This window comes from Polypterus senegalus, chromosome 11 (genome assembly GCF_016835505.1).
Source record: "Polypterus senegalus isolate Bchr_013 chromosome 11, ASM1683550v1, whole genome shotgun sequence".
Lineage (NCBI taxonomy): Eukaryota > Metazoa > Chordata > Cladistia > Polypteriformes > Polypteridae > Polypterus > Polypterus senegalus.
In genome coordinates, this window is record NC_053164.1 from 38,940,633 (window position 1) to 38,964,218 (window position 23,586).

The 23,586-nt window shown below is 38.5% G+C and overlaps 1 protein-coding gene across 2 annotated transcripts in view; it reads right to left on the reverse strand.

Annotated features, from left to right (window-relative positions):
* add2 (adducin 2 (beta)) overlaps window positions 1–21,364 on the reverse strand; it is a 66,816-nt gene extending 45,452 nt beyond the window's left edge. The window contains exons 1-4 of one of the 2 annotated variants that reach the window (XM_039768429.1): window positions 21,000–21,359; window positions 17,519–17,772; window positions 2,789–3,024; window positions 257–398 (exon numbers count right to left, since the gene is read on the reverse strand). In XM_039768429.1, coding sequence (XP_039624363.1) covers window positions 257–398; window positions 2,789–2,983 — 337 coding nt within the window. In that variant the 5' untranslated portion in view covers window positions 2,984–3,024; window positions 17,519–17,772; window positions 21,000–21,359. Of the gene's footprint in view, window positions 1–256; window positions 399–2,788; window positions 3,025–17,518; window positions 17,773–20,999 lie in introns of both variants that reach the window. The other variant, XM_039768430.1, reaches the window with a different exon arrangement.
* Between the last annotated feature and the right edge of the window lie 2,222 nt (window positions 21,365–23,586).

A 23,586-nucleotide genomic window follows, 5' to 3' on the forward strand; every position in this document is an offset into this window, starting at 1 on the left:
GCTGGGACTGGCTCCAGCAGACCCCTGTGACCCTGTAGTTAGGGTATAGCGAGTTGGATAATGGATAGACATCTTACTAGCATACCATTCAACAGTTGAGAAGATTAGTTTCAGAAACTTGTTTCTGTTCAAATGATCTTATACAGTACCTTACCTTGGAAAAGATTTATACAATTAGAAAAAAAGTTTAAAAAATTTTCATCTGAAATAAATCAAAACTAAAAGTGTTTTATGCCATGTGTGTTTGTGTACCTACTAGAAGAGTAGATAGGTAGGCTGGCTGGTGCACCATGCAAGGCCATGAAGTCTGCAATCTGTTGAAGTGCCAGTAAATTGGAAGAATTGTTCCCTTTCTTCATTTGCTCCTGAATCAAGCTCTCCAGCTCTTCTCTGAAAGACTAAATACAGGTATAAAAAATATTAATAATGTCTAAAAAATATATAAAATATATAAAACATTTAAACATGCAGGAAAGTTAATATAGAGAAGCTGTATGGGCCCGTCCTTGCTTGGGGTGATTTACGACTTGCCAGATCAGATAAGACCTTTTGTTAGGGGGAAAGGTGACCTGGGGTGTAGTTACACTTTTCATTCTATGAGACATCACACTCCAGGAAGAAAGTTTGGAGAATGTGATATAGATTTTTCAATTTATGAAGCTGTCAGATGTGACTTGGACAGGCCACTGAAGAAGGAAGTTGTACAGAGTAACACAATGAGCTGGCTAAAAAGAGAGCAGACCAGATGACCAGAGAGACCCAAGTGTAACTATGAGCTTAAGCGCTGTCTGAAACTACACATTTAGCACAAGAACCTTATATGGTTTGCAAAGCCACGTTTTATTTGCTTTTATTTATGGCTGTACTTGTAATTTTTAAAGATGACAAATTACTATCCATAATACATAAATACAGTGGGATGCAAACGTTTGGGCAACCTTGTTAATAGTCATTATTTTCCTGTATAAATCGTTGGTTATTACGATAAAAAATGTCAGTTAAATATATCATATAGGAGACACACACAGTGATATTTGAGAAGTGAAATGAAGTTTATTGGATTTACAGAAAGTGTGCAATAATTGTTCAAACAAAATCAGTCAGGTGCATAAATTTGGGCACCACAAAAAAGAAATGAAATCAATATTTAGTAGATCCGCCTTTTGCAGAAATTACAGCCTCTAAACGCTTCCTGTAGGTTCCAATTTACAAAACATCTCTAGTTCTTTCAGGTTTGATGGCTTCCGAGCATGGACAGCTCTCTTTAACTCACACCACAGATTTTCAATTATATTCAGGTCTGGGGACTGAGATGGCCATTCCAGAACGTTGTACTTGTTCCTCTGCACGAATACCTTAGTGGATTTTGAGCAGTGTTTCGGGTCGTTGTCTTGTTGAAAGATTCAGCCCCGGCGCAGCTTCAGCTTTGTCACTGATTCCTGGACATTGGTCTCCATAATCTGCTGATACTGAGTGGAATCCATGTGTCCCTCAACTTTGACAAGATTCCCAGTCCCTGCACTGGCCATACAGCCCCACAGCATGATGGAACCACCACCATATTTTACTGTAGGTAGCAGGTGTTTTTCTTGGAATGCTGTGTTCTTTTTCCTCCATGCATAACGCCCCTTGTTATGCCCAAATAACTCAATTTTAGTTTCATCAGTCCACAGCACCTTATTCCAAAATGAAGCTGGCTTGTCTAAATGTGCTTGAGCAGACCTCAAGCGGCTCTGTTTGTGCTGTGGGCGGAGAAAAGGCTTCCTCTGCATCACTCTCGCATACAGCATCTCCTTGTGTAAAGTGCGTCGAATGGTTGAACGATGCACAGTGACTCCATCTGCTGCAAGATGATGTTGTAGGTCTTTGGTGCTGGTCTGTGGGTTGACTCTGACTGTTCTCACCATTCGTCGCTTCTGTCTATCCGAAATCTTTCTTGGTCTGCCACTTCAAGCCTTAACTTGAACTGAGCCTGTGGTCTTCCATTTCCTCAGTATGTTCCTAACTGTGGAAACAGACAGCTTAAATCTCTGGGACAGCTTTCTGTATCCTTCCCCTAAACCATGATGGTGAACAATCTTTGTCTTCAGGTCATTTGAGAGTTGTTTTGTGACCCCCATGTTGCTACTCATCAGAGAAAATTAAAGGAGGAGGGAAACTTACAATTGACCCCCTTAAATACTCTTTCTCATTATAGGATTCACCTGTGTATGTAGGTCAGGGGTCCCTGAGCTTACCAAGCCAATTTGAGTTCCAATAATTAGTTCTAAAAGTTTTGGAATCAATAAAATGACAACGGTGCCCAAATTTATGCACCTGCCTGATTTTGTTTGAACAATTATTGCACACTTTCTGTAAATCCAATAAACTTCATTTCACTTCTCAAATATCACTGTGTGTGTCTCCTATATGATATCTTTAACTGACATTTTTTATCGTAACAACCAACGATTTATACAGGAAAATAATGACTATTAACAAGGTAGCCCAAACTTTTGCATCCCACTGTACATTTATAACTTTTTCTCCTGCCTTTTGAAGTACTCTAATTTTACTCTAATTGCCTAAGGTTACAGATGTGAAAGGAAGGGGGAAATGCTGAATGACAGTACCCAACAGTATGGTAAAAGTATAGAATTTGGGCCCTTCTGTTAAGGTCTACGTAATGAAGAGTATAAAGGGAAACCTACCACTCCAAAACAGAATATACTGTAGTTCAGTAAGAAAGGTGTCTAACATTTTTTTCTGTTTCAAATATGCAATAAAAGATTTGTAAGAACACACTTACTGGACTCTGCAGAATTACTGATACTCGTTTCTTCTGTTCCATCATGTTGAAGTCCTGTCTTAGGTGTGGGGCCATGTTGCGCAGGCGAAGGTATTCAGGGTCATCCTCGCTGATTTGCTCAAAGTACCGCTCCTTGTGTGGGGATGGAGAAAGAGAAGGGGTGGAAACCCCTTCAATGGGGCCATCACTGCTCATCTCCTCTGGCAGAGGACTGAGAGATGGTCCGCTGTGTTTAGCTATGAAAGAGAATAAAAAGACTGAGGGCGTCACCTGTTTGTTGTAAGCTTTTTAACAAACGTGCATATATTGAAGTGCAGGATGTCACGTGCTTCACATTGCTTTTTTAATGTATAATTCTTAACTTTACCATCTAAACATGAAATCTCACTACAGGCATTGACTTGGTTCAAAATCAAACACAGCCATCCAAGTACATTTAAAGTTATCATTTAAGGTGTGAGCCATTTCATTTTGGAGACTTTTTTTAACAATTAAAAAATATATATGCTCTAAATTAAAATAAAGTAACTGAAATATACAGTATAATAAAAATGTCAGTATAAGAATAATTCAGAACAATAATTTACAAAATCACCTCAACATCAGCCTTAACAGTCTCAGTCATTCTCATTGAAGGGAGCATTGCAGTGTTTCTATGATTATTACTTAGCTTTATCCAAGGCAACTTACAACATTAAAGGGATACAACGATTTACATTTTTTTAATATTTTTTTACAAATGGAGAATGAGCAGATAAATGAAGTTCCTCATGGTCACAGAATATTATTGGCAGGACTTGAACCTACAACCTTGGGGTTTGAAGTCCAGAACCTTAACCACCATGTCACACTGCCAGTTACTGTAATAATAGTCATAAAATATTTCAGGATGTGATATCAATGAACATTTACTCTATATTCAAATAAACGGTGCATCATGTTTTAGCACTTTATTCTGTAACCCCTGGTCTATACGTAATTGTTAAATAGTACAGACAAATAAATCAAAAGCAGACAAAGTCTATTCAAAACTTTGTATGTGCCTTGAAGTCCCCAAACCAAGCGATATATAGACAGGTGTAAACAAATCCAATGTTCTTGTATTCCATCTGCCGTGCTGAACAAAACAATAGACTAAGTGGATACCCCAAAAAGTTGTACAGTATGTGTGACTGGCCTGAATTAAACCGTAACTTGCAGCTTGAAGCAAACGCATGAGGTACCTTTTGGATAAAACTTTTTTTTGCTGGCTTATATATTTGACAGGAAATTCACTCCACAAATTGTCTTTGCCCTTTCAACTGGCATATGTTTTCTGTTACTGGGTGAAATACGTGCCTTGAACAGTTATGTGCCATCTGTTGTGTTTCCCTTTAACTGCAAGGCCACGGGTAAATGACAATTACTAGCAAAGCTAGTATTTAACAAAGCATGATGATTACCCTTAGCAGTGCATCACAAGGAGCTGTAAAAAAAAAATGCTCAAAAAATTAAAGGAACCCTTTGAAAACACGTCAGATCTCAAAGAAGAAACAAAAATCCAAGTGGATATCAATACTGATAGGGACAGGGGAATGTGTTAGGAATGAAAGGATACCACGTCGTTTGATGGAAATGAAAATTATCAACCTACAGAGGGCTGAAGTCAAAGACACTCCGAAAATCAAAGTGAAAAAATGATGCAGCAGGCTAGTCCATTTTGCCAAAATTTCATTGCAGCAACTCAAAATCATACTCAGTAGTTTGTTTGGCCCCCATGTTCTTATATACATGCCTGACAACATCCCTTAGAGGAGAATAATACTCCTAATGAGACGACGGATGGTGTCCTGGGGGATCTCCTCCCAGATCTGGACATGGGCACCACTAAGCCCCTGGACAGTCTGAGGTACAACCTGGCGGCGTCAGATGGACTGAAACATAATGTCCCAGAGGTGTTCTATTGGATTTAGGTCAGGCAAGTGTGGGGGCCAGTCATTGGTATCAATACCTTCATCCTCCGGGAACTGCCTGCATACTCTCTCCACATCAGTCCCTCCATGGATATGCCTCCCCAGACCATCACTGACCCACCACCAAACTGGTCATGCTGAACGATGATACAGGCAGCATAATGTTCTCCAGACCCTTTCATGTCTCTCACATGTGCTCTGGGTGAACCTGCTCTCATCTGTGAAATGCACAGGGCACCAGTGGTGGACCTGCCAATTCTGGTATTTTTGGGTAAATGCCAATCGAGGTCCACAGTGCCAGGCAGTGAGCACAGGGCCCACTAGAGGAAACTAGTGAAAAAACAGTCAGAAAAGATGAGGAGGGAAAAATGGCAGTGGCCTCCACCTGTTAAACCATTCCTGGTTTGGGGGTCGTCTCATTGTTGCCCCTCTTGTTAATTTCATTAACACCAAAGCAGCTGAAACTGATTAACAGCCCCCTCTGCTACTTAACTGACCAGATCAATAGCCCAGAAGATTCATTCACTTGATGCTATACTCTGATTCAAAAGTGGTGTTTAATTTTTTGAGCAGTTTATAATGCATTGCACAGCCCTAGAAAAGCACAAAACAGTTAAGCAATTTAGTAAAACAACACTTGGAAAAAAAAATAAATAAATCCAGATGTCAATGAATCTAAATTGTTTCCACAAGAGTATAGGTATGTCCAGGGGGGCTCCATACAATAGACTAGTAATGGATTGTGCTATAAAATTTTAAGAACTTTTTAAATAGGTTAAACTTAAACACTAAGCAAATTGTATTAAGCATATAGAACATAGAAAAGAACACAAAATTAAAAAAAAAAATTAAAATGTATGAGCAGTACTGAGATCCACACAATTACCCAGAACAGCAAATATTTTTAAAAATTAAAAAGGGTGGCCAAAATTTTCAACAGTCTTACTGTCACGAGTACTGAATATTTACTTCAACAAATGCTAAATATTCACCAGAAAGAGGAATCCAAACTTCTTAAACTATATTGAGAATAATAAAGTTTGGCAAAGATGACATACATTAAAGTGTTCAGGCAACACCAAGGACTAAAAATATGACAACAATCCACCACTGATCCAGTGTAGAACTATGGAGAAGAAAAAAAAAATGATACTGTACTTATATATACAACTGTTTTCATTTCTATTTTGCTGTTACTGGTGTATCAGATATGTAGGTTATTACACTGAGGATGTTCATTTCCTTAAATTAGTAAAGGCATACAAATCCTCCAAGAACAATGACCCTATTATGAATAAAAAACAGCAGTATTAGTAATAGGGAATGTTCAACAATATACATTAAAAGTAAGAACTATTCTCAAAAATGTTTCATTCCATTCAGAATAACAGGTGACTGGAGGATCTTTACAACAATTTTCACTCATACTAGCTTATCAGACGTATTTACTACTTTAAATCTGAATGTGACAGCTGTTAAAGCAACTGCAAAAAAAAAAGAAAATCACACTCTAATGCAGATGATTTGTTTGCCTTACTATTTAATGGGCATGTACAGTACTTAATTAGGGGGTCTTCAAATGTGAGTGCTGGTCTTCTTTCACTGCTGTGTTGGGTATATTTATTTTTTTAATAAATGTCACACCATCAAAACAGGGGGAAAAAAACGCTAAAAATTCTGGCTGAAAAATAAGATGCTTAGTAAGCTGTATGTTGAGTATATGAACTTCACTACACTGTTAGTTCAGCATCATTTCTTACTTAGATGGAAAAATTCCCCAATGCACTCTAGTATAATCAGGAGGGGACTTTCTCTACTAATTAAAAATAAATAAATACTTTTGTTCAATGGAGAGTGTCACAGAAAATATTTCATATGCTGCATCACTTTATCATTAAATTCCTCATCCAACATCATTTGGCTAATCCAGTTTAAATACCATGAAGTTTATATTTATATAATATATATATATATATATCCCCACCACCACCCCCTCCTAATTTTGCTATATACATTTTGATTAATAAATATGCTTATATATATATATATATATATATATATATATATATTATATATATAAAATCCTAAGCCTAAAAGGGCAGCATTTTTGGGCAACGATTTTATTTGACTTTTTAGGTCACGTTTTCTGTCACACTTTAAATTGGGCTTATTTTAAAACCAGAGTTTGTTGAACTTTAATGTGATGTTGTCAGATTTTCAGATTCTTATTCCGTTTTTAAATTATAAACTAACAAATATCAAGAACTTGCGTCCCATGAGACAAGACTTTGTGCCAAGAGATTTAACCACGCCTGGTGCCGAAAATAAAAGACAAAGAGTAGGACAGCTGCTGTACAGGCTTTTAAATGTTTGAAGTGCAGCAAGCCAGCAGCTGATCGAGCGCAGAGGTGGTAAAAAAAAAAAAAGCTGCATTTGTTTCCCATTGTATCACCGTTTAAGAGTGGGTTTCAGAGGAGCAACCACATGTCCTTGGAGTGTGTTCAGTCCGCCTCTTCACAACACGAGCAGCAGAGACACGAAGTAGCTGGTACATAGCGCAGACAAGGAGATTGACGAAGCGAGCAGGGGGCAAGCCCACTAGTGTATGTGTGTGTGTGTATATATATATATATATATATATATATATATATATATATATATATATATATATAAACTGCTCAAAAAAATTAAAGGAACACTTTGAAAACACATCAGATCTCAATGGGAAAAAGAAATCCTCCTGGATATGTATACTGATATAGACTGGGTAATGTGTTAGGAACGAAAGGATGCCACATCGTTTGATGGAAATGAAAATGATCAACCTACAGAGCCCTGAATTCAAAAACGTCCCAAAAATCAGAGTGAAAAAAATTATGTGGCATGCTAGTCCATTTTGCCAAAATTTAATTGCAGCAACTCAAAATTGTACGCAGCACTTTGTATGGCCCCTGTGTTCTTGTATACATGCCTGACAACATCGGTGCATGCTTCTAATGAGATGACAGAAGGTGTTGTGGGGGATCTCCTCTCAGATCTGGACCAGGGCATCACTGAGCTCCTGGACAGTCTGAGGTGCAACCTGGTGGCATTGGATGGACCAAAACATAATGTCCCAGAGGTGTTCTATTGGATTTATGTCAGGAAAGTGTGGTGGCCAGTCAATGGTATCAATTCCTTCATCCCCCAGGAACTGCCTGCATACTCTCGCCACATGAGGCCAGGAATTGTTGTGCACCAGGAGCCACTGTACCAGCATAGGGTCTGACAATGGGTCCAAGGATTTCATCCTGATACCTAATGGCAGCCAAGGTGCCTTTGTCAAGCCTGTAGCGGTCTGTGTGACCCTCCATGGATATGACTCCCCAGACAATTATTAACCCACCACCAAACTGCTCATGCTGAATGATGTTACAGGCAGCATAATGTTCTCCATGGCTTCTCCAGACCCTTTCACTTCTGTCACATGCTCAGGGTGAACCTGCTCTCATCTGTAAAAAGCACAGGGCACCAGCGGTGCAGCTGCCAATTCTGGTATTCTATGGCGAATGCCAATCGATCTGCATGCTGCTGGGCAGTGAGCTTAGGGCCCATTAGAGGACATGGGGCCCTTGGGTCACCCTCATGAAGTCTTTCTGGTTGTTTGGTCAGAGACATTCACACCAGTGGCCTGCTGGAGGTCATTTTGTAGGGCTCTGGCAGTGCTCATCCTGTTCCTCCTTGCCCAAAGGAGCAGATACTGGTCCTGCTGATGGGTTATGGACCTTCTATGGCCCTCTCCAGCTCTCCTAGAGTAACTGCTTGTCTCCTAGAATCTCCTCCATGCCCTTGAGACTGTCCTAGAAGACACAGCAAACCTTCTGGCAATGACACGTATTGATGTGCCATCCTGGAGAAGTTGGACTACCTGTGCAACCTCTGTAGGGTCCAGGTATCGCCTCATGCTACCAGTAGTGACACTGACTGTAGCCAAATGCAAAACTAGTGAAGAAACAGTCAGAAAAGATGAGGAGGGAAAAATGTCAGTGGCCTCCACCTGTTAAACCATTCCTGTTTTGGGGGTCATCTCATTGTTGCCCCTCTAGTGCACCTGTTGTTAATTTCATTAACACCAAAGCAGCTGAAACTGATTAACAACCCACTCTGCTACTTAACTGACCAGATTAATATCCCATAAGTTTCATTGACTTTATGCTATACTCTGATTAAAAAGTGTTCCTTTAATTCTTTTGAGCAGTATATATATATATATTTTTTGTCAGAGGTGCCAGTGGCGACGACCTGGCTGGGACACCTTGAGGGACTGGAAGAGGGTGTGCACCCACTTGGGATCACGTGGGGGCTGCCACCCTGGTTGTTTTGGGGGCCACAGGTTAAGGACTTGGAAGCCCAACCCTGTAGGAGCCCGTAGTCACCGCCAGGGGGTGCCCCGATGCCTTGAGAGCCCTGGACCTCAGCACTTCCGCCACACCAAGAAGTGCTGGGGCGGAAGAGAAGCAGGGACACCCGGAGTGCTTCCAGGAGGACAGCTGGCACTTCCACCACACAGGGGCGTGTCGGGTGATTGCCAGGGAGCACCTGGAGCACATCCGGGTGTGGATAAAAGGGGCCGCCTCCCTTCATTCGAGGCTGGAGTCGGGTGGAAGAAGGACAAGGTCAGAAACGAGAGAGAGTAGGAGACAACCCAAAGAAGAAGGCATTGTGTGGCCAAGACTTTGGGGGACTTGAAGGGGTTTGTGTGCACTTTGAATGGTAAATAATAGTTGTAAATAAACGTGTGGTGGTGGATTACAACATGTCTGCCTGTCTGTGTCAGGGTAACGTTCACTATATATATATATATATATATATAAAAACAATATTTAACTGGTTAATTGGTAATATAATATTTTTATTAGCATTCAAAAAAGATTAAACAAAAAACAACTCAATAAACTCAGACCCTTCTTCTCTTGAATCCAAACACTCCCACACTCTGTCTATACCTCTGTACATCTGCAATGTGTACTGTATTTGGACATTAATTAGACCCATGCAAGTGTGTGCCTTTTGTGAAAAAGAAATCACTGTAAATATTTTTATAAAATGATAACTTTTTACATTTATATCAGGCTTTTCTCACAGCTCAAAGAACTTTAAATAGACATTGGGACACGTAGCATTCATCTGGATGACAACGAAAGCCATTCCCGCACCATTTTGCTCACCACACATTAGCTATTAAGCGGTGAAGTGGTTAGAAACAGTAAGCCTGTCAAGAAATGGGGATGATCAGGGCCCAGAATGCGCAGTTTGTGGTTGGGTGGGGGGATTGACGGTAGACTGGGAGGGACAATGTATTGAGGACATCAGGATACACCCCACTGTTGTCCAGGTATCTTTTAAGACCACAAAGAGTCAGGACATTGGTTTTACATTCCATCCAAAGAATGGCACCATTTTTATAGCACAGCTTCCCCGTCACTGCAATGGGGCATTGGGATCCACACACAGACATGAGGGTGTGTGCCCTCTGATGGCCTCTCCAGTACCTCCTCCAGCAGCCATGCTTAGCTTCAGGTGGGTGACCTGTTCTGAAGTGCATGTGGTATGGCTGCTTAATTCTTAAGATCTTACTCTTTCTTCGGCTGCTCCTGTTAGGGGTTGCCACAGCAGATCATCTTCTTCCATATCTTTCTGTCCTCTGCATCTTGTTCTGTTACACCCATCATCTGCATGTCCTCCCTCACCACATCCATAAATCTTCGCTTAGGCCTTCCCCTTTTCCTCTTCCCTGGCAGCTCTATCCTTAGCATCCTTCTCCCAATATACCCCGCATCGCTCCTCTGCACACGTCCAAACCAATGCAATCTCGCCTCTCTGACTTTGTCTCCCAACCATCCAACTTGAGCTGACCCTCTAATGTACTCATTTCTAATCCTATCCTTTCTCGTCACACCTTGTGCATATTAGCGTCTTTAACTCTGCCACCTCCAGCTCTGTCTCCTGCTTTCTGGTCAGTGCCACCGTCTCCAACCCATATAACATAGCTGGTCTCACTACCGTCCTGTAGACCTTCCCTTTCACTCTTGCCGATACCTGTCTGTCACAAATCACTCTTGACACTCTTCTCCACCCATTTCACCCTGCCTGCACTCTCATTTTCACCTCTCTTCTACAATCCCCATTACTCTGTTCTGTTGATCCCAAGTATTTAAACTCCTCCACCTTCACCAAGCTCTACTCCTTGCATCATCACCATTCCACTGATCTCCCTCTCATTTACACACATGTATTCTGTCTTGTTCCTACTGACCTTCTTTCCTTTCCTCTCTAGAGCATTTCTCCACCTCTGCAGGGTCTCCTTAACCTGCTCCCTACTGTCGCTACAGATCACAATGCCATCAGCAAACATCATAGTCCACGGGGACTCTTGTTTAATCTCATCTGTCAACCTGTCCATCACCGTTGCAAATAATAAAGGGCTCAGAGCTGATCCCTGATGTAATCCCACCTCCACGTTGAAAGCATCCATCACTCCTACCGTAGACCTCACCATGGTCACACGTCCCTTGTACATATCCTGTACAACTCTTACATACTTCTCTGCCACTCCCGACTTCCTCATACAATACCACAGCTCCTCTTGAGGCACCCTGTCATATGCTTTCTTCAGGTCCACAAAGACGCAATGCAACTCCTTCTGGCCTTCTATAAACTTCTCCATCAACATCCTCAGAGCAAACATTGCATCTGTGGTGCTCGTTCTTGGCATGAAACCATACTGCTGCTCACTTATCATCACTTCACTTCTTAACCGAGCTTCCACTACTCTATCCCACAACTTCATGCTGTGGCTCAACAATTTTATTCCCCTGTAGTTACTGCAGTCCTGCACATCCCCCTTATTCTTAAATATTGGATAATGATGGCAAATGTTTCATGAAATGCACATTCAATTGACTTTTCCTAAATGGAGTAAATCAGCAATCAAAAGTATAAAGAATGGAAGAGTTAAATATTAAACATCTCTCTTGCAATCATTTGAAGACAACAAGGAAACCTTTACATAAACAGCTGGCCACACTGGATTTTTACTTTGCGTAGAAAGTGACATAATAAGAACATTTGACATACTGTACTACTAAAAGAGACATTATAAAGAAAGATCAAAACAATTCATCCAATATCATGAAAGCAGTAAAATTATTCATACTTTTTAATCATTCATAAATATCATTAAACTGTCTCTGCCTAATTTAAAAGTCTAAAATTATTTGTAAAAAAAAAAAAAAAATCCTTATTTTCATCATTGCAATCATACAGGGAAGGTTGCTTTGATCTGATGGATAATAATGCGATTCTGCTTTTTGCTTGTTATACATGTATTATTTATGGAATTTTTTTAAATTTGTGATAAATCTTAAATAAGGACAAGCAATGGATAAACACGGAGAAGGGGAGTGGAAGTGACTCGGTTTGGGTGACAAGGAGCAATTTTGCAGCTCACTGTGGTTTTCTTTAAACACCTACAATTACTTACAAATCTTAAAAGCACACATCCAGAAACTGTGCCAGAATTAAAAGCCTGCCAGAATGATGCAGGCAAGCACAGAATCACAACATACTGTATTTGCTCAGGAAGTAACCGCATACGGCCAACACATCACCAGAATATACTGCAATGTCTTAACACAATCAATGAACAGCTGCATGGAAGAAAGAAAAAGAAAAACACCAATAGGTGATCATGCCCAACGAAAGTGGACAACATATGTTGAATGTTTGCCAGATATGATGGTAAGAATTTCATTGTACATGTGACAATACAACTCTGAGCAGAACATAAATCTGAAGCGGTCGTAAAGTAGTGAGTTGGAAACCACTACATCCATAACTACTACTCACAACTGCTATTATTATAATGAAACTATAAATCCAAAAAAAATTAACAATATCATGATATAACCAAACTTTATTTGGTTATATTTAGATTATATTAGATTTAAAAAAAAATGCAATACTTTAATTTACGATTACATTTATGCAATAAATGTTAGCTAAACTGTACAATGTATATTCAGTAGTGAATTTTTACAAATGTACAGGGTATGTACACCATTTATATAATAAAAGACCTTTTCTTTCACAGGTGATTATCATCATGTAAATTCCTGGATAGCTATAATATTCTAGTAGAGGTAGATCTTATTACATGGCTACACTCAGCTGTTTGTCTCTTACTGTTTCGTTCTTCTCAAACTTCTAATCTGGGCAGTGGCATGGTGACCCAGATGAGGCCTTCCTCTGGGGTGTAGTACGTTTTCTTGTGTATTTGTTTCTGTGCAGAGTTTGGCTTCTTTGTACAACTCATATTCTGTATGGTTGATAGCAAAAATTAATGATCTTATTGTCCTGAAACACCCTCTCCACCGGTGTATGCTACTGAGAAGACAGCACTCTATATTTACATTAACCTATTTATTTATTTGACAGATCGGTTATCCAAAATGACTGACAAATACTTGGGGTGCATAACAACTGTTATAAAACCGAATAAACGCTAAACCACAGGCACTGCATCAAAATGTCATTTTTGGTATTAGTGAATATGGCGCAGCATACACACTCAAAGCTAAAAAAGATTTATATTTAGACATACATATGGTGAAGATCAGAGAATGAGGTGCACTTCAAAATGGTGTTAAACATTTCAAGAAAATACATGAATTGCTGGATAAAGCTGGGCTCTTCTTTTCTGTACATTAAAACAAAATTCAAATAACTTTTAGTAGCAAAATAAGCAGAAGACTGAATGAGGAGTTTATCATTTCTCCACCCTTTTGTGTGGGAAGCCTGTAAAAATCCATCCATCCCCACCCCCATATTCAGATCGAGTTTCAGAATTATCTCTGGCGCCCAGCTTGCAGTGCCAAACTGTTACAGTCAAGCACCCTGCATGCTACTGATAGTACCCAATGCCTGTGTCAGAAAGAGCATGCGACCAACTGCCACAAAAGGGAGGCTATTTTACTCCAGTCCCTTCTCTAACCAACAGAGATATCATTTCTACATTTTTAATTACTCGTATATCTATTCATCCATTTCATCACTCATTTTATCCAAAACAAGGACTCTCTCAAGACACTCAATGATGCACCCTCATTCACACAGGCACAAATTAAGAGTTGCTTGTAGTTGCGCAGAATTGGGGACTTCTGAGTTAGAAGACAAAAATGCTATCCACTGTGCCACCGAGATTACTGCAAGAGAAAATGTCACCAACACTGATGAAACAACTGGAATTTAATAAGCCAAAATACCATAAAAGATTAAGCGTTGTTTGTATAATATATCTATATGAACACAACACATGCCAGTGCACTAATATCCAGCGCTCTGCTCGGTTAGGTTGCCTTCTGTAAAGTGTTAGCATGGTTTAACCGAGAGTGTACAGGTAAAAGGCAAAACATATTAAAAGTAACAGCTGCGCAGTACAATTTTGATATTAGCAGAATAAATCTTTCCTTTCCTCAAGTTGACAACAAATTGGTTCATTCTAAAAATGAAGTCCCTTAAAATATTACTAAAGTCATTTCAAAAAAGGTGCACAATGGCAGTGTAGCAGATTCTCACATAGCCATGGAGCTGTCCATTAATACCATTTTGTTTCCTATGGATAAAACAGACATACACACCATGAACTTTGTGGCTGCAGTCCTTTTGCTTCATCTCCAAATAAAGCTCCTTTCGACACTTCTCTATTCTGCTTAAAGCTTACTTAACCTATACTCTCCAGCTGGATATTTGTTTTAATAACTCTCCATCTCTACTTCAAATATGATGTTCATTGACACTCTGTGACACTGAAAAGGATTATGTGCATCGATGCTTTGAGAGCCAATTCTTGCTAAGACTACACTGCTGCTGGCACTTTTTGACTTTCAGATAATGGGGGAAAATCAAAATCTGCCATGATCAGAGCACAGATGGGATCAGCTACAGTCGCCCTCTCACTCTGTGATGGTCAGGAACTTAAAATGTTGGTAGCTTCAATACCTGCTGCTTTTTAATGCAAACTATAAGTCTGGTAATGTTTAATCTAAATTACTTGCTTGACTTGGAATGAAGACTTTTCATTTCCCGTATGACCACCTATTACACAAATCAAGTTTACAATAACGGTACAACATTGACAGTTAACATACTTGAAAGCTAGAAGGCATCTTCTGAAGAAAAGTGTGCATAATCTGCTTAACACTGCATGCAGTCAAAGAGTCAGAGGAAAACATAACTGCTCCACAACAAAAACACTCCAATTTATTTAAATAACAGCAGCTAAATCAGTGACAGCACTTAACTCTACAAACCTTCTCAAACAGCTGTAGGAACATCTACCTTCACTGTATGTAAGTTACCGAAGAAATAGAGGAGCTGTTTTTGACAAACGCTGCTCCCTGCATCTACCATGTGACAGCATGTTACATTTATCTAAAGCAGATAACTCCATCAAGACCTTTTTCTGGTATATTATTTTTAATTTGACAATTGTGTACATGTAAAGAACTAAAGCTGAGAAAATGGTGGCATGGTAGTAAAAGTGTTAGCACTTCTTGCATTTGTTTTTCTCCAGATACTTTGCATTCCTTTAACATTCCAAAAACATTTATTTTTTTGGCAGTCCTAAAATTGGCCTTGAAAGATTGACTGTGGGTGTATTGCAATCAACTAACATCTCATTCAGGGCTGGTTCCATCCTTATGGCAAATCATACTATCATAGGCTCCGTGCTCCATACCTTTCATTGCAATAAACAGATTCAGAAAACGAATGCTGCCTGTAAGTCTCTGAACAACTTTATGACCCGAGATGTCAATGCTACACCTCTACAAAGTCCTAAACTAAATACTATATCAAAGTGGCATCCTGCAATCCAAAACATTCACGGCCACATATAAAGAATGGCCCAAGGAGATTTCACTCATTCCCTAGAAGGGCAAACCTTACTGCAAAAGAACTTCAGTTTTCTGTATTTAAATGTCACTCGTGTTACCTTCACATTATAGCATTGAATGAGAATGGCACCCTGGTGGGCCTCAGATGCATTGTTTGTGTAAAGTGTAACTTGTATTTTTATTTTATGTCAATATGTTCTTTTACAAATTCAGTTTCTGGTTTTACAATTGGACAATACAGTTGCAGGCCTTTTCCAGAAGCTCAGTATTTGAGAATATACCTTATAATATACATTTTGTACCTGTTTTGTATTGAATTTTTGCTTGGACATGCTTTTATGATATCCCCTACAGTCAAAAGTATTTATTAAATATTTGCTCATTAAATGTCATAAAGAAACCCTGTTGGCCTCAAACCCCCATGTTACAATCAGATCAAGCTCTCTCTCTACGTCCAAAATCAAAGTGATTCATTTTATTTATTATCGACTAAGTTTCTCCCCTAATGCTTGGCGAGATTATTTGCAAGTGACAGTAACGAAATGCTTACAATATTTTGGTTAGTGCAGTGTTGCCTCAAGGTGTTTGGACTCTAATGGGTAATTCTAGTCCCACAAAAAGCCTATATGGAAACGTATGAAAGGGCCATTTGACTTTCATGCTTAGCACCTCCTTTCCAAATCTAACAACGAGGTATTTGTTATCATTGAACAAATCTCTAAGGACAACTAAAGTATTGAACTTTGGATCTATACGAAGAAACATGATCCTGACGACTTGCTCAAAATACGTATTGACTCATGGCAGAACAATCCCAGCCCAACAGTGGTGAGGATGATTGCATTACAGATCTCTTCTTCAAACTACTGATCACTAATTAACAGGTCACGGTCATCAGAGGTAATGGGGAATTCTGTCATTTTGTCTTAAAACATGATCATTATATTCAGGCAGAACAAGAAAGAAAAAATAATAGAATTATTCTTTAAACCAAAAGGTAAATATTCCCTACAAATTAGACAATCCTAATTAAAGGATTCATTTGTTAAAATTAAATGTCAGTCTTGGTGAAAAGTCAAGCAAAATGACACCTTTTATTGGCTAATTGAAAAGATTACAATATGCAAGTTTTCGAGACAACTCAAGCCCCTTATGACAAGGCAAGATGTCATAAGATGTAATTATTACATCTTCCCTGAACAAGGAGCCCGAGTTGCGTCGAAAACTTGCATATTGTAATCTTTTCAATTAGCCAATAAAAGGTGTCATTTTGCTTGACTTTTCACTACATTCATAATGGCTAACACGCTACAACACCCTAGTACTAAATGTCAGTCTTGGGAAAGGGTTGTGAGGTTCCCAAAAGCAAAATAAAAATTATGTAACAAGTGAATAAAGTAATTAAACTTCAATAGTGCTGCACTTTTTCTTTTTGTAACAAGAGTCTAGTAAATGCCATAATAAGATAAAGAGTGCACCACACACTGCTACACGTTTCTCTTCCTAAGCATTACTCTCCGGTTACCACAGAGAAGTTACACGACAAATGCCATGTGACCTACACATCGTCACCTGGGGACAGGGCTGGCAGAAACAGCTTCTTCTGAGGCACGGTACTCGACTTTGAGCTCAGTCATGAATTAGACAGCCTTACAAATGTCTGTTTCAGCCGAGCCCTGTATTATAACGGTCTTTGGCAAATGTGAAGTAGATATCAGCAACTTGGAATAAAAGACAGCAGTATAGGATTTGCAACTGACTGGGAGGCCGGTGTGTGGACAAAAAAGGAAAAAATAAGACACAAACACAAGCAACTATAAATTGTGTGGAAATTCTCTCCTCACCCAGCTCGATGAAAATAAGCAATGATCAGCTCTCCAAAAATTGATTTGTGCAAGGCACCCCCCTCCTACGACCGAGTCTTGAGGCTTTTTTTTTTGGTTTCCGTTTATATTAAAGTTCTGGAAGATGACAGCTGCAGCATACAGAGAGATCAGCTGCCGCCTAGCTGAGTAGCTTTCTCTTGGGATGCAAGAAGCAGGATTGGAAGCCCATTCAGAGGCCAAGCTGATACCTCATCTTTGTTCAGTGGAAAACCCTACAAGGAAAAGAATAAAACAGAAACAGTTATCTGTGCTCTGCTTTTAAACGTGGTGCTTTCTCTCCCTCCGCAAATCTGATGCTTACAGGATCAGAGAGGCTAACATACTTCATGCCACACCCTGTGGTCCATTAATATTGGCAGCTTGCCGAATGCAGACAGAGCGAGTGCTGATTAAGTTACTAGGCATTGCGCATGTTCTCCAGCATGATGATGCCTGTGGTGAACTTCCCTTGCCATCAGCTACTACCTCCAGGTCAACTCCCATATATGTCAGCTAGAAAATGTCTTTGGGAGAGAACAAAGTTTAATGTATTGGGCATATAGGATTTAGATTTATTGAGACTTGGCAAACTCTTTGGACCATTTTAGAAAGTGAAAATTTGAGTTTGAAACGTGGAATATGGGATATGTAAATAGCTTAACAGGAACAGATGTTCCAGTCTGTGCCCCCAATGTGCACAATGACCCACATCTACAGCTTTAGGACAAGGGATGTAAATTTTTTTAAGACAAAGCTATAGCAATAGAGAGAGCAGTTGTAATCGGCCTTATGTTAAGACCACCATGTCCTATTTACAGAGTCAGAAATGAAGTGTTATGAAAACAAACCCATTTTACTCTTCAGTCCCCCTCCCACCCCGAAACCAATTGACATATTCAGTTGTGAAGACAAACAAGACACAAGGGATGCAGTACTGAGCTCCCAGCTCTCAGTGGGAATATTTGCAACCTCTTGAATTAAGTGTTATTTAAAGGTAGAGTACTCATTAAACACTGTACATGTATGGAGACAAAGGCAGAACATCCAATACCTAACACCCCAAAAAAAAGGTTTTTAGAGCAAACAGTTGGTGCTAACAGTGTAGTCTAGTGTCTGTCGTTGATTGCAAAGTATAAAGTTGCCTATTCAGTCACCATAATGATATATCAAGGCTCCAATTGTTACACTATTACATACGCTATTCACTATACATACAGTAGATATATGTACACACATACACACATGCATATACATATTATGCCATTCTTAGAAATGTGAAAGTAATTTGATAAAATTTCCAAATTAAAAATAGTATATGAAATAGATCCGAAAACAGAAGCTAAAGAGTGTGATAAATATTTAAAACAGGATAATAGGGTGGTAGGTGATTCGATGCGAGTAATAATACTCAATGCAATATGATTAAGATGGAACTGAGGAAATTACACTTGTAGCAGCATAAAGCAAAATTTAGAAATGAAATCCTGAAAAAAGTATAGGATATGTAATTTTTTCTAAAACAAATCAAGGAACATGTACACGTAAAATTAGACCCTCTGTAATTAGTCTGACACAGCTAGCAATGAAGATCTAACATGCAAAAATGAAGCCAAGCTGTGTAAGATTCAGAATTGAGTAAGGAGGCCCATATGGCTGCTGCTATGGGATTAATTATGGTGCAAAGTGCCAACCATGTTATTTGCCCCCTTTCCTTGTGTGTGTTTGGGCCACTTATGAGGCTCATTGTAGACTAATTCCCTAGTGTTTTCACACTATGCTGTTCTTAAGATACAATAACTTTTGTGAAGACAGGAAAGGCAACCTTCTGCTCTAGCAAATACATTTTCTGTTCCTATAACCAAAATGGAACAACTAGTTAAAGTAGAGAATTGGTTTTCTTACCAAATAATCCTTACTACTTTAGTACATAAAAATAGAAAGATGCTTTCATACAAGCAAGTCAAATTGTAGAACAAATATATTGTTTTCTTACACTGCAAATCAAGAAGAAAATCATTCAGCAGACGATCTGGCTTCTTTTCTGATAGGTCAATAAAACAGTCATGGAATGTGTACGTTATTTGTTGATGTTTGCTCCAATTCCCAGTCAGTTTTAAACGAAATATTTAACTAGGGTCCTGTAATCTTTCTTTACAGCAATTTGTTGAATCACATAGAAAGGGAAAATACCCATAAAAAGAAAATTAAACATAACATTCGAACGATAAGGGAAAATAAGCCAAGTATTTGTAAAAATATTATAAATTGCAACGAGAAATGACCAACAGTACAATACTGGCAAAAATGCTGTACGTTCACGTATTTACAATATTATATTAAAAAGAAAAAAAAAATTTAGACAAGAACTATTGGAACCTTTCAACCCCCACGCATGCCTCTCACAGCTCTGATCGCCCCCTCATCCTCTCGGATGCTATGGTAACAAGCCGCATCTGCAGCGGTGAGCTAGCACAGACCCAATTCAACATACGGTTTGCTGTCGGCAAATAAATTAATACATTTGTAATTTATAGGCGAAACGCCCAAGATTTACGTGCTGCCGCTTTAGGCTCCCCAATCGAGGAGGCTTGTCTCTGTCCATTAAGGTTCTGCAGGCCCCAGAATCCAATAAATCAAATGCTAAAATCATATTCGAACGGTCGCTCCAATTCGGACATAAATAACTATTATACAAAACAATCACAATGTCACAGAATTAATATGTATAGTTATGCTAATACACAAATGCATCTCTATTATCTACATTTAACATTCGAAATGTTTCAGAAATGAAACAATTTAGCACTACAGCATTATAAATGTCTGCGTCTCAACGTAAGTAGCCCATCGAAAATAAAACGACGAATACTGACAACATTCCTTTCCGTAAAAATTTAACATACGGTTTGTAATACATTTTGTATGCTTATCGCTTCACAAAAATTTCACTTTCATAAATGTTGGACAATTACACACGAATTTTCCATTTTTAGCCATTTGATAAGATAGATCATTGATGTACGGGTAATTTAAACTTGGCTTCCATTAAAATAGAAAGCGTACAAAACATGCCTCTTGAACGATGGCATTTCACGTTTGCAATTTACAGTGGTGTAAGAAAGGACTAGTGATAAGAAATAAAATAAAGCCTTCTGGCGTTCACGCCAATTGAGACAAAGAATAACGTAACAACAACGTTCCTACTGGCCGAAAAGCAGTGGCACTTTGTACGCCCCCCACTCCCCCATTACCAGCAATGGCATTATAAATCTAAAGAGCAATCAACAAAGCACTGGCATATTATTGTTTAATAATAAAAAGACTTTCATTACCAAGGACTAAAAAATTCACACACCATCTCATTTTATACGGTGCTCGATTTTAAGCATACAGAAGAAAATCAAACGTAACGGCATAATTAAAAAAAAAAACCAACAACACACGTTTATTGACGGCTTACCTACAGTACCGCCTTCATTATCCAACTCCAATTCAATCGATGCAATTGAAATAATGGAACCGGTGTGCTGCTGATTGTTAGCCTGGTCACTCCGTCCCAACTTGCACACTCCCATTGGTTTACTGTCACGATTGTCCGTCTTGCTTCCTCATCATCGCTAGTGTGGTTGCTACTGTACCTGCCACGCCTGCGAGGAGCTTACACCAAGCCGACTACAATTTATTGTGCGACTTTATCGAAGCAATTCTTCAGAGTTGACGGTAATGTTAGAATGGACTTTACACTGGCGTTTTGCCTTGATTAAAGTGTCTTCCCATCCAACTCCCCATTTGACTTAAATCTCACACCCACTATAACTCCTACGTACCCAGCTAACAGCTCTCAAAAGCCTAGAAATGCTTCATGGTTTGACACCCCCTACTGCTTAATGGTGGAAATACATAGTTTTCGAAATCATTCAGCTTGAGTTTTGCATTAAGCGGAGGAAATTAAAATATTGCATATGTTATACAAAAAAGCTTTTGCCCATCTTTAATACAAGTCAACTCTTACAGCAAATGAAGACCTCAAAGACCATATTGAACACAATTTATTAATATACTGTAAATAAACTTAAATTAGTTGCACTTTATTGAATACTCTGCATCTTTTTAGTTCAGGTTTAAAGTGGATGTTCATTCAGTTATATCCCTTCTTGCGCTCACTTAATCCACACGGTCTCTAAAAAGAAAGAAGACAAATTAAAAGATATCCCTCCACACATGCAAACAAAGTCCAAGTTCGGGCAAGTTTAATTGACGATTAACCATTTAAAAATATCCTAGATATTTCGGCGAACAACTCTTTATTTAAATAGTTTGGGGAATACTCTAGTTTAAATTTTGGTAAATTTGACACGTTAAATTCATTGAAAGTATATGAGCCACTGGGAAGTCTCAAGTCTACAGCTTTTAGTCAAGAGTAGATATACTGTAACTATACAAGTAGGATTCTTTTCAAGCTGAAAATTACATTCAATTGATTGAACCCGAGATAGTGAAAAAAATTGTATCAGTAAACTAGCTCTAAAAATAATGTTTACTTAAAAAAAAAAAAGGGGAAAAATACTCCAGAAGAAGCACATTAACAAGGCAAACCAATTTAAGCAAATAAAAACAAAAAGATTTAGATATACACTAATTTCAGAAGTTACTAGCTTTTCATCATTCCCAAATATGTTGCCAGAGTAAGTAACAAAAAGCAGTTTTGTTAATCACAGTAATGCAAAGTATGAAATTATGATTGTTAATACACAATTCTGTATCACGCCAGTAACTTCAGTCACCACATTAGTATCCGGTCAAGTTCAATTTATGACTATTCACTCAGTCTCTCACTCTGGTAAAGATTGCGTACATTCTTACCAGATTTCTGTTAGGCTGTAGTTGAATTATATAAGTAGGTAAAATGCATCTTCTCAGCATCATTGGTGGACCAGTGAGATCTGAAAGCTCTGGCTGAGCGCAAACAGCATTGGTCTGTATAAACATGCCTGACTGGACAGGGTCAGTGCCTCCAAAATTATCCCTTATCAACGATATAGGAACAGTCATTCCATCATTGAATTCTGCCTCCACAAAACCTTCCAACCTCTGCAGAAAAACAATCGTCAAGTTGGTTTTCAGGACAAATCAATTTAAAATAAATTCTGAAAAAAAAACCTCATGTGGCAGGTAATTTAGAATTCAAATGAAAGCTAAAACATTTTGCTAATCTTTCTATACATCTATAAAAAAAAAAAGGACTGATTTAGTAGCTGGGTCAATGGTACTTAATATCTGGAACCATACTACATAATACACATCACTGAAGACATGGTGCAATTACCCTTACTCAAACCCCAAGCCTATAAATACGGAGACACATGAAGTTAAACAGAATTGTAATGAACAAAAACATTCAAATTTAGGCCTACGCATTTAAAAAAAAAAAATAAAAAAAATAGAGTGCAGTTTGAGTACTGGGAATAAACAAAAATGTTTTTCTTCATTTGAAATAAACTTAAGTATTTATTAAAACATTCATGATATCAGAAAACTATCACAAGCAGATGGTTTAAACTTTAGTGGTTCTCAATTACAGTCATGGAGGTCCATAGTGACTACAGACTTCCATTCAAACCAGATTCCCAATTAGAAGCCAGTCTTTGCTGATAATGAAACTTGGTATTTAATTATGGACTTGTTGGTGCTTTTATATTTCCAGGATAAATCCTCTTCACATGGTAGATTTCACTTTTCTGAAAACCTGTTTTTTCCTTTTGGACCAGAAAAGGTTTGTACTCATTAGTCCTTTACTTTTCTGTCTACTAATAAACATTTAAAACTAATATTTCAAGATGTATACACAATATTTTAAAGGATCCAAGATAAGTGGAGAGCTAGTTGCTCCTTTATCATTTGTATCTCATTAACTAGTTGCTTAGAATAAGAATCAAGACCTAAATGTATTAAAACTAAAATAAGCAAATAAAGTGTCTGTATCATCATTGAAAAAAAGTTACATATGTAAACCCCAAAATAAGCATTTTGCTTTATCAGCAAACAGA